General features: G+C 39.0%; 5 protein-coding genes and 1 long non-coding RNA gene across 6 annotated transcripts in view; 3 read left to right on the top strand and 3 right to left on the bottom strand.

Annotated features, from left to right (window-relative positions):
• LOC109128145 lies at positions 650 to 1,108 on the bottom strand. The gene is made up of 3 exons (XR_002034602.1): positions 982 to 1,108; positions 789 to 899; positions 650 to 682 (listed from the first exon to the last, which is right to left on the bottom strand). It is a non-coding gene; the product is annotated as an uncharacterized LOC109128145 (long non-coding RNA).
• On the top strand, positions 6,310 to 8,086 carry LOC104732304 (probable xyloglucan galactosyltransferase GT14). Its single transcript, XM_010451838.1, has one exon. It carries the CDS (start codon positions 6,418 to 6,420, stop codon positions 8,065 to 8,067), a length of 1,650 nt encoding a protein of 549 aa, XP_010450140.1. The 5' UTR covers positions 6,310 to 6,417; the 3' UTR covers positions 8,068 to 8,086.
• On the bottom strand, positions 8,090 to 9,988 carry LOC104732303 (putative disease resistance protein At4g11170). Its single transcript, XM_010451837.2, has 2 exons — positions 9,477 to 9,988; positions 8,090 to 9,397 (listed from the first exon to the last, which is right to left on the bottom strand). The coding sequence occupies exon 2, from the start codon at positions 9,160 to 9,162 to the stop codon at positions 8,230 to 8,232; it is 933 nt and encodes a 310-aa protein (XP_010450139.1). The 5' UTR covers positions 9,163 to 9,397; positions 9,477 to 9,988; the 3' UTR covers positions 8,090 to 8,229.
• On the bottom strand, positions 9,328 to 9,928 carry LOC104733687 (toll/interleukin-1 receptor-like protein). The gene is made up of 2 exons (XM_010453250.1): positions 9,477 to 9,928; positions 9,328 to 9,397 (listed from the first exon to the last, which is right to left on the bottom strand). The coding sequence occupies exons 1-2, from the start codon at positions 9,926 to 9,928 to the stop codon at positions 9,328 to 9,330; spliced, it is 522 nt and encodes a 173-aa protein (XP_010451552.1).
• On the top strand, positions 10,171 to 11,323 carry LOC104733686 (TMV resistance protein N-like). The gene is made up of 2 exons (XM_010453249.1): positions 10,171 to 10,535; positions 10,660 to 11,323. Exons 1-2 carry the CDS (start codon positions 10,171 to 10,173, stop codon positions 11,321 to 11,323), a joined length of 1,029 nt encoding a protein of 342 aa, XP_010451551.1.
• LOC104732302 (disease resistance protein RPS6-like) overlaps positions 11,338 to 13,246 on the top strand; it is a 2,665-nt gene continuing 756 nt past the window's right edge. The window contains exons 1-3 of the mRNA XM_010451835.1: positions 11,338 to 11,476; positions 11,598 to 11,903; positions 11,999 to 13,201. Coding sequence (XP_010450137.1) covers positions 11,363 to 11,476; positions 11,598 to 11,903; positions 11,999 to 13,201 — 1,623 coding nt within the window. The 5' untranslated portion in view covers positions 11,338 to 11,362. The remainder of the gene's footprint in view (positions 11,477 to 11,597; positions 11,904 to 11,998; positions 13,202 to 13,246) is intronic.

The raw sequence follows: 13,246 nt of genomic DNA, 5'->3' as shown, positions 1-13,246 counted from the left end.
CCCCCCCACCTCAAACCAAGAAACCCCACTGGAACTGGAAAAAGATTTGCCTCCCCACCCTTCGCTGAAGGCTCCGGAGGCTAACTCTGGGAAAAAGAGAAGAGGTCGACCTCCCCTGCATAAACCACAGAACAAAAGCCCTTTACGTCTCTCAGGTGCAAAGTCCAGTAAACGAAACAAATGCAATATACAAAACTCACAAAAACGAAGAGGGACAAAATCTTCAGCAAAGGAGACAACCTTCCCTAAGGCTCCTAGTGACTTACCCTCATCAAGTAATGTTGCACCAAAAGGGACCCTAATTCCAGCTATGGTCAGGAAAAGGGTGGATTTTCACAATCCACCTGCTCCTCCTCCTTAAAGATCTTGAGCTGGAACTGCTGTGGGTTGGGGAACCCCATAACAGTCCAGCACTTAAAGGAGATGTCCTCCAACATCTCCCATGAAGTCCTGTTCCTCATGGAAACAAAGAACCCTGATGAGATAGTGATCAAGTCACTAAAGAGTCTGAATTATCCGAATAATTACCTGGTATCCCCCCAAAGCCCTTGTGGAGGTGGTCTAACGTTACTCTGGAAGAAGGAAGTAGAACTTTCAATCATCTCAATCTGCCAAAACTTCATTGATACACAAATCAAAACAGAAGAAAAAACTTTCTTCGCTACCTTCCTGTATGGAGAACCTGAAAGGGCAAAAAAGAAGATGATATGGGAAAAACTAACGGAGATTGGTATAAGCAGAGAAGAACCTTGGTATCTGACTGGAGATTTTAATGATATTATTGATACCTTGGAAAAGCAAGGAGGCCCAACTAGACACGAAGGAACTTTCACTGATATCCGAAGTTTCATGTCAACTTGCGACTTATTCGACCTTCGACACTCTGGTAACTTTCTGTCCTGGAGAGGCAAAAGAAATGATCATTTGGTACACTGTCGTTTGGATAGGGCAATGTCCAACAGTTTATGGGCAGAAACGTACCCCTTTAGCCGATGTGAGTATATGAAGTTTGAAGGTTCAGATCACAGGCCCCTCCTCACTCATTTGGATCTCTCAAAGAAAAAGAAGAAGGGTATTTTTAGATACGATAGACGCCTTAAAGAGAATGAGGAAGTAACATCAATAGTCAAAAGAGCTTGGACCTTTGATGAGAGTGAGGATGTGGAGGAAAGGATCACCCGGTGTAGTGGGGAGATCATTGCTTGGACAAGAGCAAAACACCTAAGCAGTAAAGAGCAAATAGAACAACTCAAACATCAGCTCGACGAAGCAATGACAAGTCAGAACCATGATCAAACAGTCATATCTTCCATAAACAACAAGCTGTTGAAAGCCTACAAGGAGGAAGAAGATTTCTGGAGACAGCGAAGTCGACAACTCTGGCTGGCCTTGGGAGATAAAAACACGGGCTACTTTCACGCCATCACAAGAGGAAGAACAGTCCATAACAAATTTTCTGTAATTGAGGATCCAGAGGGCAAACCCATTTATGAAGAAGAAGGCATCCTCAAGGTCATCTCTGAGTACTTCTCGGAGCTATTTTCTTCCCAACAGAGGGAACGTTTGGAGTTAATTAAGGAAGCAATCTTTCCCTGCATCACAGATGAGATTAATCAGAAACTGATAGCAACTCCTTCTCCTGAGGAGATTAAGAAAGCATGTTTCTCCATTCACGCGGATAAGGCACTGGGCCCCGATGGCTTCTCAGCTAGTTTCTTTCAGTCAAATTGGGAAACAGTGGGTCCGAATATAGTTATTGAAGTACAAGCTTTCTTCTCCTCAGCCAACCTGCACCAAAGCATCAATGCAACACATGTACGATTGATACCAAAAATCCAGAGTCCCCAAAAAATGGTTGATTACAGACCTATTGCGCTGTGTACTGTGTTTTACAAGATCATTTCCAAGCTTCTTTCTCGACGCCTCCAACCTGTTCTTCAAGAAGTAGTTTCCGAGAATCAATCAGCCTTCGTCCCTAGGAGAGCAATCACTGACAATGTACTCATCACTCACGAAACACTGCATTACCTTAAAACATCAAAAGCCAAGAAATGTTGCTACATGGCGGTTAAAACTGATATGAGTAAAGCATATGACAGAATAGAATGGGACTTTATTAAAGGAGTTTTAGAGAGGATGGGTTTTCATGAAAAGTGGGTACAATGGATAATGCAATGCATCACCACCGTTACTTACTCTTTCCTGCTGAATGGGGCAGCTCAAGGATCGGTGACCCCTCAGAGAGGCATCCGCCAGGGTGACCCTCTGTCTCCGTATATCTTCATACTCTGCAGTGAGGTGCTCTCTGGTCTCTGTACAAGAGCACAGGGTGATGGTAGTCTCCTGGGAATAAGAGTGGCTAAGAATAGCCCTAGAGTGAATCACCTTTTGTTCGCAGATGATACAATGTTCTTCTGCAGATCGGATAGACAGAGCTGTGAAACACTCCTAAACATCCTCAAGAGATATGAAGCTGCATCCGGACAAAAGATAAACAAAACCAAATCAGCAATCACTTTCTCATCCAAAACCGCAGAATTTATAAAGAAGGAGGCTCAACAAATCCTTGGAATCCAGAGAATAGGAGGGTTGGGAAAATATTTAGGCCTACCTGAGATGTTTGGCAAGAAGAAAAAAGATATGTTTAATCAAATCATCGACATAATCCGTCAACGCTCACTGAGCTATTCCTCACGGTTTCTTTCCCCAGCAGGAAAAACTATGATGCTCAAGTCAGTTCTCTCAGCTATGCCTACCTACACGATGTCCTGTTTTTAAATCCCAGTTTCACTGTGTAAGAGAATCCAGTCTGCCCTCACTCGCTTTTGGTGGGACTCATCAACAGAGAAAAAGAGCATGTCATGGATTGCGTGGTCAAAAATGACAAACTCTAAAAGAGATGGAGGTCTGGGTTTCCGGGACATTACCAGTTTCAACGTTGCGCTTCTAGCCAAGATAGGCTGGAGAATTCTTAAGAAACCTTCGTGTCTGCTTGCTAGAGTCTTATTGGGAAAATACTGCTCAGACTCCTCATTTCTAGACAGCTCAGTACCTAATTCTGCTTCACACGGATGGCGAGGCATCTGTGCGGGCAGAGATTTACTGAAGACTCAGCTGGGTAAGATAATTGGCTCAGGGACTGATACTATGGTCTGGTCAGACCCATGGATATCTCTCTCCTCACCATTAACACCTATGGGACCACCTACAGAACACACACAGAATTTGAAAGTCTCAGAGCTCATTTGCCCGATCTCCAAAGAGTGGAATTCAGAAAAGATACGCCAAGTATTACCTCTCTATGAGAACGATACGCCCTAGTGTGTTGGGAGCTGAGGATTCCTTGGCCTGGCTTCCCACTAGAGATGGAGAATATAGTGCAAAATCTGGGTACCACGAAGCCTACAAGATGACAAACCATTGTAAACCTGTTAATCAAACCCAAGGCGACTTCAACTGGCAGAAAAACATCTGGAACATTGACTGTCCGCCCAAGATCAAGTTTTTCCTGTGGAAAGTAATGAGGAATGCCATACCGGTGGGTGCAAATCTACAGGCAAGAGGTATAAATCCGACAGCGGTGTGTCCACATTGCCAGGAGGTTGAGTCGTGTCTTCACCTACTTTTCCACTGCCCTTTTGCACAACAAGTTTGGGAGCAAGCACCCTTTAAGACCACGCTGATGACAGAGCAAATCACAGATATCCGAACAGGTATAGAACTTTCGAATAAAGTTACCTGCCTACCGCCTATTGGAATCGGGAAAGGTTCTCTCTTCCCCTGGATTCTATGGACACTATGGACCTGCAGAAACAAGAGGATATTTGATCAGAAACAGGCAACTCCGATGGAGGTCTTAGGTCAAGCTATCGTATCGGCCAAAGAATGGATCTCGGCTCAGAAACCAATCGAAAAGGTGGTTAGCAAACCTACCAGACCAGATCCAACCATCGATACAAGTACAATAAGGTGTTTTTCGGATGCAGCCTGGCGTGAAGAGTCAAGAGTTGCGGGATTAGGATGGGTTTTCTCCAAACAACTCCCCAGATCCGACATCTCAAGCCGATCAGTGGCTTACAACGTCCACTCACCGTTACTCGCAGAGGCCCTCGCCCTCTTCAAGGCCGTTAAACACGCCATCAATCTGGGATACCAAAACCTTTCTTTTGCTTCAGATTCGCAGCAGCTAATCAAAGCACTCAATTCGGAGCCCTACTCCAAGGAACTCCACGGGATTCTCCATGATATCCTAGTTTTAGCACTCAATTTCAATGTTTGTGAGTTTAGATTTGTTAACAGAGAGATGAACAAAAAGGCGGATGAGGTAGCTAAATCGGCTTTAATTATCTCAACCGTTGATGTACAAACGTTATTTAATGAAAAAGCAATTGCTCTTTGACAAAAAAAAAAGAAATAATAAATATGAGAATGGAAAAAATATTAAAAAAATTGATATCCCTTTCGTTTCTTATAAACGTTTTTATTTATTAGAATAGACTATAGAGTATAATATATATATAGATACAATATATGTGTATATATTAACACTTAAAAAAATACTTTTATCACTCTTAAAATCAGTTTTTTTTTTCCTTCTTGTAAAAGTATGCTTTTAAATATCATCAATTTTTTTATTTTATTTTTCTTTTTATTAGTTCCCTTTTGTTCATTTTACATACTCACGTTCTCTATATTGGATACAGTATGTCAATTGGATCACAGAAACTAAGATTTAAATATGAAAATGATTCAGAGATTACTCATTTTAAATATCAGTTTCTTCTCCTTGCAAAAATGCTTTAAATATCTTATACTAGATTAAGATCCGTGCTAGAGCATGGGTTGAAATTCATTTTATTTATATTGTAATTTTTTTATAAAATATAATTTATATAATTGTTTTTAAAAGTTTTTTTGGATAAAATATTATACAATAAAATCAAATGCTAAATATGATGACTTGAAAAAGACACTTATTTTGTAAATTTTATATTGTTAATGATTCTAGATAAGTATTCGTGCTATAACACTAGCTAAATTTTATTTTATACAAAATTTGTATATTTTCTATTTTAATATGTTGTATTAGTTTATGTAATGTGAAGTTATTTCAACAATGTATATTCTACATCATGACTTGAATGTCATTGTAAGACATAATTTTGTGAATTTGGTTTTTAAAAAGCGAGTTTTTATATTATGAATAATTTAATATATTGTTATACTTTTTGTTTTTATAAACTTGGTTTTTTAAAATTCTTTCATATTATTGTGACATATTATTGACATTGCTATAACAAACCAATTTAGAGTGTTTATAGTTTCTAACTTTAATATCAAGTTTCAATATTTTAATAATATTTCAAAATAAATTATTTAATTTTTATTATATTATATAAAATTATAAAATTATAAAATTCAACAAAAAAGTATGAAATTGAGTTTAATATTCAAATTTTGACTTGTTACTTAGTAAAAAAAATTAATTCAATAGATATTATTTTTAAAGAATAATATTAATAAAACATGAATATTTTATAGATTGAATCATTTATATTTGTTTTTAAAAATTCAACTTATGTATATCCTGAAATAAAACTATTTTTTAATTAGAATAAATGATATGATAATTTATTTGTTTCACAAAATTAGACAAATATATAAAAATGAGGGGTAAAGTATAATGATAATTAACAAATTCATATGTTAAGTTAGATATCAAAGGATTTTATGTGATGAATAATTTAATAAAAAAAATTAATATGGTAAGTTAGATGATATCAAATGATTATTTAGAATATGCTCTTTAAGATTTTTTGAAATAATAAATCCAGACTATACAAATAATATAAAACTTAATCTATAACATATTTGTAACCAACTTATTAAAATTATATAGTCTACAAAAAAATGTTGTGTACTTCCGTTTTATTATATAAGGGATTTAACTTTCTCCCCCTCTCTTCTCTTTTGTGAAAGTGTAAATAAATTAAAATCCTCAATCAAAAAAGCTACAACATTATTATGTGAATTTGTTCAAAACATTTTTTTCATTAATATGTTTATTTGCACTTTTTGTTATTATAGGGTTTGATACTAAATCTACAAATTTTCTTTGCACATTTTCTTTATAAAAATTTCCATATCTAATTTTAGCTTTATACAATGAAACCCACTAATATACAAATTTGCAATTAATTAAACATATTTAACAATTTATATTTACCATTAATAGAGAGTACTATTATTAGGTGGAGCCTAGAGAGAAAAGAGAAGGTCTTTATTGACTGACCCATGTGAAACTGAATCTCCCCTTAAACTTCATTTGCCGACAACGAAACCGTCACTTTTATTAGTACCTCGACACATCCATGTGTCACTCTTAACTCTCATACTCCTTCTCTTCTCCCCAAATTCATGGTCACACACACTATCATCTCCGTTAACTTCTCAACAAATCTTTACACATTCTTTTTTTTATTTTATCCTCTCCCTAATTTGATGCGACCCAAGAACTATTCTCAGATGGAGAAACCCATCTCCATCGCGACGGGCAAGTTCCGTAGCAACAACAACCATAACAATGTCTGGTTCATTGTTCCACTCTTCTTTCTCCTCTGTTTCGTCCTCCTCTGTTTCGGCTACTCTGCTCTCTTCACCGACACAGAAGAAACCGTTTTCTCAATCCCCGACGTTACCCAGAACTCAATCTCCCCTGAATTCACGAAAGATGACAACTTTTCTCGATTACCCGACGACCCATCTCCCGTTTCTTCTTCTTGCTCCGGTCGGTACATCTATGTCCATAATCTTCCTTACAGATTCAATTTCGAATTGCTTGATAACTGCTATCTGATTACTAGAGGAACCGAGAAAGACATTTGTCCTTACATTGAAAACTACGGTTTCGGTCCTGTGATTAAGAGCTACGAGGATGTGTTGTTGAAACAAAGTTGGTCCACGACGAATCAGTTTATGCTCGAGGTGATTTTTCACAACAAGATGATGAATTACAGATGCTTGACGAATGATTCGTCTCTAGCCTCTGCGGTCTTCGTGCCCTTTTACGCTGGTCTTGATATGAGTAGGTACCTTTGGGGTTTCAACATTTCCGTTAGAGATTCATCGTCTCATGAGCTGATGAATTGGCTTGTGGTACAGAAAGAGTGGGGTCGTATGTCCGGTAGAGACCATTTCTTGGTTTCAGGAAGGATCGCTTGGGATTTTAGGAGACAGACTGAGAACGAATCTGATTGGGGAAGCAAGCTTAGGTTCTTACCTGAATCAAGAAACATGTCGATGCTGTCTATTGAATCGAGTTCTTGGAAGAACGATTACGCTATTCCTTATCCGACCTGTTTCCATCCTAGATCAGTGGATGAAGTTTCGCAGTGGCAAGAGCTAATGAGGTCTAGGAAACGGGAGTATCTATTCTCCTTTGCGGGAGCTCCAAGGCCTGAGTATAAAGACTCGGTTCGAGGGAAGATCATTGATGAGTGTTTGGAGTCAGGGGATCAATGTTACTTGCTAGACTGTAACTATGGGAAAACGAACTGTGACAACCCTGTCAATGTGATGAAGGTTTTCAGGAACTCGGTGTTTTGTCTTCAGCCACCGGGAGATTCTTACACGAGAAGATCCATGTTTGATTCGATATTGGCAGGGTGCATCCCGGTGTTCTTCCATCCGGGGACAGCGTACGCTCAATACAAGTGGCATTTGCCTAAGAACCACACGTGCTACTCTGTTTATCTACCGGTTAGGGATGTGAAAGAGTGGAATATCAAAATCAAGGAGAGGTTGAATGAGATTCCAGAGGAAAGAGTGGTGAGTTTGAGAGAAGAAGTGATAAAGTTGATACCGAGGGTGGTCTACGCTGATCCCAAGTATGGATCAGAAGGGAATGAAGATGCGTTTGAGCTGGCTGTGAAGGGAATGTTAGAGAGGATTGAAGAAGTGAGAGAGATGATGAGACAAGGGAAAGATGGTAGTGATGGGTTCGATGATAGTGATGATTATAAGTATACTTTTTCTCCATATGAACCTCAAAATTTTGGCATAAATTGAAATATATGTCATTCAATCATTACTGTGGCTTTTTAGTTTTATTTAGGTAGAAGCAATTTACATTTTATAAAACGATGCTTGATTTTTGAACAAGATAAGTAGTTAAGTACATATAAGCAAATAGTTTTCAGTTTAAGTTGGGACGTGATTTCACCTTTTTGATCAGCCAAGAGCGAAGCAATACGAAGGAAACTCATCTCCCTCATCGTCTTCTCCTCCAATGTATCGATCTAATATGGTTGGCTGTCTTCGATAAAAGTCCCCTCCGATGTAGCTAGAAACTACTGATATCCAATTTTCTTGTGATGCTTCGAGTCTAAGCAGCTCATATTCCCATTCCTTGATGTTTTTCCCGCATAAGAAAGAGCCAATTACTTTAACGGCAAGTGGAATATGACCTGTAATAAAGACAGCACGAGCAGAGAATCTATCGAAACCTGTAGGAACGTGTATCTGTTTGAAGGCAAATTGAGAAAAGAGTTGAAGAGCTTCATCATATTTTAGAGACTCTACTTCAAAGAGATGCCTAATTCCAGACTCAAGTAGTAAACTCTTGTCTTGTGTGACTAAGATCAGTCTACTACGCGGACCAAACCAACTAGCATTCAAAGTGATATGTTTGAGTTGGCCGATGTGATCTACACCATCAACAATAAGCAAAACCTTTCTGTGTCCGAGCTTTGCCTTCACGACATCATAGTTCCTAGTTAGACTCTGTGAGGTTGCCTTGAGAGCAGCTTTTGTTATTTGCTCTAGTAAACACGTAGAATCATGCCCTAGAGAATAGTTGCTGGTATCATTCATGAAGTAGTAGTGATCTTGAAATTGTAGTGATACCTGTTCATAAACACATTTCACAAGTGCGGTTTTGCCAACTCCTCTCACACCCCAAATGCCGATTACTCCAACTCCGTCTTTTGAACCAAAGTCAAGCAGTAAATGATTTACTGCTTTTATGTACCGATCCATCCCAACAAAACTAGTAAAATCACTAGAAGTCACGGACAACTCGTGGCCAGTAACATTCACAGAGCTCCTAAGCCTAGGCTTGACTCTAATAATAGGCTTTTCTCTGTTCATGCATCTCCCAGCCATGGTTCCAAGTGTAGCCTTAAGATCATGAACCGCCAAGGTTGAAAGTTCAGTAAGACTTAACTCGTTACTCTCCGTCCTAAGTGTTCTCAATCTTTCAGACTCGATTAACTCGTTACTCTCAGTCCTAGATGTACTTAAGCTTTCAGATTCCTGATTGCTCGGTTGTCAGTGTGCAGACAAATGTTGAGAGATATAGTTGATAGCTCTATCAATGATGCATGAGTCATCTTGCTCCCTGTCATGTAAAACGACAAAAAAAAAGTGAGAATTTTCTCAGAAATTGGAATAGATCAAAAGATGAACAATCATCGTACCAATCAAAGAAATGATCAAATGTCCGAGTAAACTTTCTCAGTGCATCTCTCCATTTCTCTAACTTGTCCAAGTTGTTATCTCCACCGACAAGCTCCATAAGGTTGTCTGCTTGTCTTACAACATCACACGGATCGATGGAATAAAAGACTGGTACCACAAAAAACAAGGAAGCGGTGGATCCTTGGGATCTTTTCTCTCTACACTCCATTATCTTCACTAATTCGTCTAAACACGAAACAGAGGAAGCAAAGATCTTTGATATGATCACAATCGCAGCTCTAGACTCTTCAATCGACTGAAGCACTTGAGAAGAAGCTAGTTCGTTCTCAGGTCTCTCTTCATCGTTTTTGAATACAGTAATCCCTCTTTTATACAGTGAATGACAAAGATGGCTCACAAATGTTCTCCGAGTGTCGATTCCTCTGAAACTGACGAAAACATCGAACTTCATCCTCTCAAGACCTAAATCAAGCTAAAAAACTCAGGATTGTTTGGTAAGCTTAAGCCATTCAATTTTCAATTTTGATACAAAGGTCCAACCTTTATAATATATATATATATATATATATATATATATATATATATATATTGTGGCTCAAAAAGTCTTCCAAATAGGTTCTGTCTTCTTTACATGGACTTGTTGTTTTAATCGAAGAAAGTTGTTGGAGGGTTTCAATTCGAGTCGTGACCAAAATGGGTTCGTCCTCTTCACATAGACTCTGGAACTACGATGTCTTTCTCAGCTTCAGAGACACACGCAAAAGCTTCGTTAGCCATTTGCACAAAGCACTTATCACTAGAGGAATTGTTACATTCAAAGACGATCGAAAGCTTGAGATCGGAGAATCCATTTCTGATGAACTCTCCAGAGCAATTCGGAGTTCAAGATTTGCCGTTGTCGTTATCTCCGAGAACTACGTTACTTCAAGGTGGTGCTTGGAGGAGCTTCGATTGATTATGGAACTTCAGGGAAAGAAGGAGATTGAAGTTGTTCCTATTTTCTATGGAGTGAATCCCTCTGACGTGAGACATCAGAGAGGAAACTTTGCTTTAGAAAGGTACCAAAGTTTAGAAATGGCGGACACGGTTCTTTATTGGAGAGAAGCACTTACGCGTATTGCCAACAGAAAGGGCAAGGATTCCACACAATGGTATATTTATTTGTTTCATACCAAACGTTAGGAAGCTTTCTTTGAAACATGGTCTCTTATACTTGCAAGAACAACTTCTTTCCAATATCTTGGGCGAAGAGCATGTCAAATTGTGGAGTGTGGAACAGGGTGCTCATTGTATTAAGTCAAGGCTTGGAAACCTGAAAGCTTTTATCGTCCTTGATGATGTGGATGATGTGAAACAGCTGTATGCACTGGCAAAAGAGGTTAGATGGTTTGGAACAGGGAGTCGAATCATTGTAACAACACGGGACAAGAGCTTGCTTAACTCCTGCGGAGTGAGAATTGTCTACGATGTTAAGTGCATGGGTAATGATAACGCCCTCACACTCTTTGAGCAGGTTGCTTTTGAAGGAGGACATCCTCCTTCTCATGTCTACAAAGACCTCTCAATCCGTGCTTCAAGGCTTGCACAAGGTCTTCCTTTGGCCCTTGAGGCTTTTGGCTTTTATCTCCATGGCAAGTCACTAATGGAGTGGAAAGATGGTTTAAAATCGTTTGAGGAAGCTCCTTATGAGAACATTATGAGTATCTTGAAAACTAGCTATGATAGCTTAGATGAACTTGGTAAGACTGCTTTTCTTCATGTCGCATGTCTTTTCAATGGAGACCCTGTCCTCCGTGTCATGACCCTTCTTGACCGCGGTCGGTTTGGAATTAGAGATTTAGCATAAAAATCTCTCATAGACGTATCAACTGATGGGTGTATCGCTATGCATGGTTTGGTAGAGCAAACAGGAAGACAGATTGTGCGTCAAGAATCTGGCAACAAACCTGCCAAACAACGCATCTTGTGGCATCCTGACGACATATATGCAGACAATGCAGTAAGCCTCTCTACAAACTTCTTAGATTTTGTTGACTTTTATTGCACTCTCATGTTAAATGTTTGTTTGGCTATGCCATGTTTTCTTCTCAAACGTCACAAACATTTTACTAAATCTTCAGGGTACAAGCAAAAGTGAAGGCGTCGCAGTAGATGTTTGTGTAATTCCCTATAGTTTTCATATTAAGTGGATTGCTTTCAAGCCGATGCATAATCTCAAATTTCTGAACATGTACAAGCATTCTCAAGGTTTAGAGTCCAGGATACAACGCAATCTAGAGGAAAATTTGCTAGTTCCTCGTAAGCTTAGATTATTACATTGGGATGCATATTCTTATACAACCTTGCCTTCTAATATCCGTACAGATTGTCTAGTTGAACTAAATCTGTGTTACAGCAAGCTCACAAGCCTTTGGGGTGAAGCCCAGGTATGCTAATTTTGTTGTCTCCTCATATCCTTGCTAGAAAGTGTTCTTCTTTTTTTTTTAAGCATTTCCCTTCTGTTTTGTTTCATTCCTCTCAGAGACTTACTCATCTAAAGAGACTAGATCTGACAGGCTGTAAGGATCTGAAAGAACTTCCAGATCTTCAGGAAGCAGTGTGTCTCGAGGAGTTGATACTGGAAGGTTGCAGTTCCCTGAAGCGGATTCCAAAGTCTATATGTGGCCTATCTACGCTAAAGAAGCTTGACTTATCCAACTGTGATGGGGTTAAGAATCTGAAGATCATAATAAGGGAATCTGAATTTACTGTCTTCCAAAGCAGCAGCTCTGGGTGCTGCATGCGCATGAGATTAATCCGCATGGAAATTTTTGATGCAAAACCGTATGATATCCAGGGAATCCTCATACCAAATCTGTCAATCAATGGGAAAATAAACATCGAGTTGGAGCTTCTTGGAGGATTTGCAGAGCATCTCTGTTTTATTTCTGAGAAAGAGATCCCCCATGAACTAATGATGTTGGAAAATCAAACACCTAAGCTCACGTCACCTCCCTACAATTTCAAAACACTTGACATCATGCGGTTTAGCTGCAGTGAGAGTAGTGATCCTTTCAAGTGTTGCAGTTTTTCAGATTTTCCATGGTTGACGGAGTTAAATCTAATCAACCTAAACATCCAAGAAATTCCCGATGACATTCACCATATGCTGGTTCTAGAGAAATTAGACCTCAGTGGGAATGGCTTCAGAGTGTTACCGACAACAATGATTCTTCTTACTAATTTGAAACATTTGACGCTTTGTAACTGTTGTCGACTTGAGACATTGCCAGAATTATATCAGCTGGAGTCGCTCACTCTGTCTGATTGTACAAGTCTCCAAGCACTGGTGAATCTTTCTCATGCACAACAAGATCAGAGCAGATACTGTTTGGTTGAGCTTTGGATTGACAACTGCAAGAATGTTCAATCCCTGTCTGTTCAGCTTACTCGGTTTGAAAATTTGACATATTTGGATATCAGCAGACAGGATTTTGAAACAGTGCCTAGAAGCATCAAGGATTTCTCCTCATTGGTAACTCTCTGTCTCAATTATTGCAAGAAACTCAAATCACTGAAAGAAGCACTTCCATTGAGTCTTAGGTATCTATATGCTCATGGCTGCAAGTCCCTTGATGCTTCAGTCGACCATCATGTTGATCACCATGATCTTAGTCCTTGCCTACAGTGGAAGCAGGATTATAGTCAAATCACTCGCTTTCCCGCTGGAAGACTTAGTGAAGAGGTGAGAAGTCTTTTGCTATCAATTTTTTTTTTTTTTTTTTTTTTT

The sequence above is a fragment of the Camelina sativa genome, chromosome 12, assembly GCF_000633955.1.
Source record: "Camelina sativa cultivar DH55 chromosome 12, Cs, whole genome shotgun sequence".
Lineage (NCBI taxonomy): Eukaryota > Viridiplantae > Streptophyta > Magnoliopsida > Brassicales > Brassicaceae > Camelina > Camelina sativa.
Note: the sequence above shows the minus strand (reverse complement) of the source record. Positions and strands in the feature narration are given on the sequence as shown.

Bases quoted from the DNA above. Each gene is read 5' to 3' on its own strand.
- LOC104732304 (XM_010451838.1), top strand. From the start codon at position 6,418: ATGGTCACACACACTATCATCTCCGTTAACTTCTCAACAAATCTTTAC.
- LOC104732303 (XM_010451837.2), bottom strand. From the start codon at position 9,162: ATGGCTGGGAGATGCATGAACAGAGAAAAGCCTATTATTAGAGTCAAG.
- LOC104733687 (XM_010453250.1), bottom strand. From the start codon at position 9,928: ATGAAGTTCGATGTTTTCGTCAGTTTCAGAGGAATCGACACTCGGAGA. The intron at 9,398-9,476 runs GTACGATGATTG...TTTACATGACAG, and splicing joins TTTGATCATTTCTTTGATTG to GGAGCAAGATGACTCATGCA.
- LOC104733686 (XM_010453249.1), top strand. From the start codon at position 10,171: ATGGGTTCGTCCTCTTCACATAGACTCTGGAACTACGATGTCTTTCTC. The intron at 10,536-10,659 runs GTACCAAAGTTT...ACCAAACGTTAG, and splicing joins GGAAACTTTGCTTTAGAAAG to GAAGCTTTCTTTGAAACATG.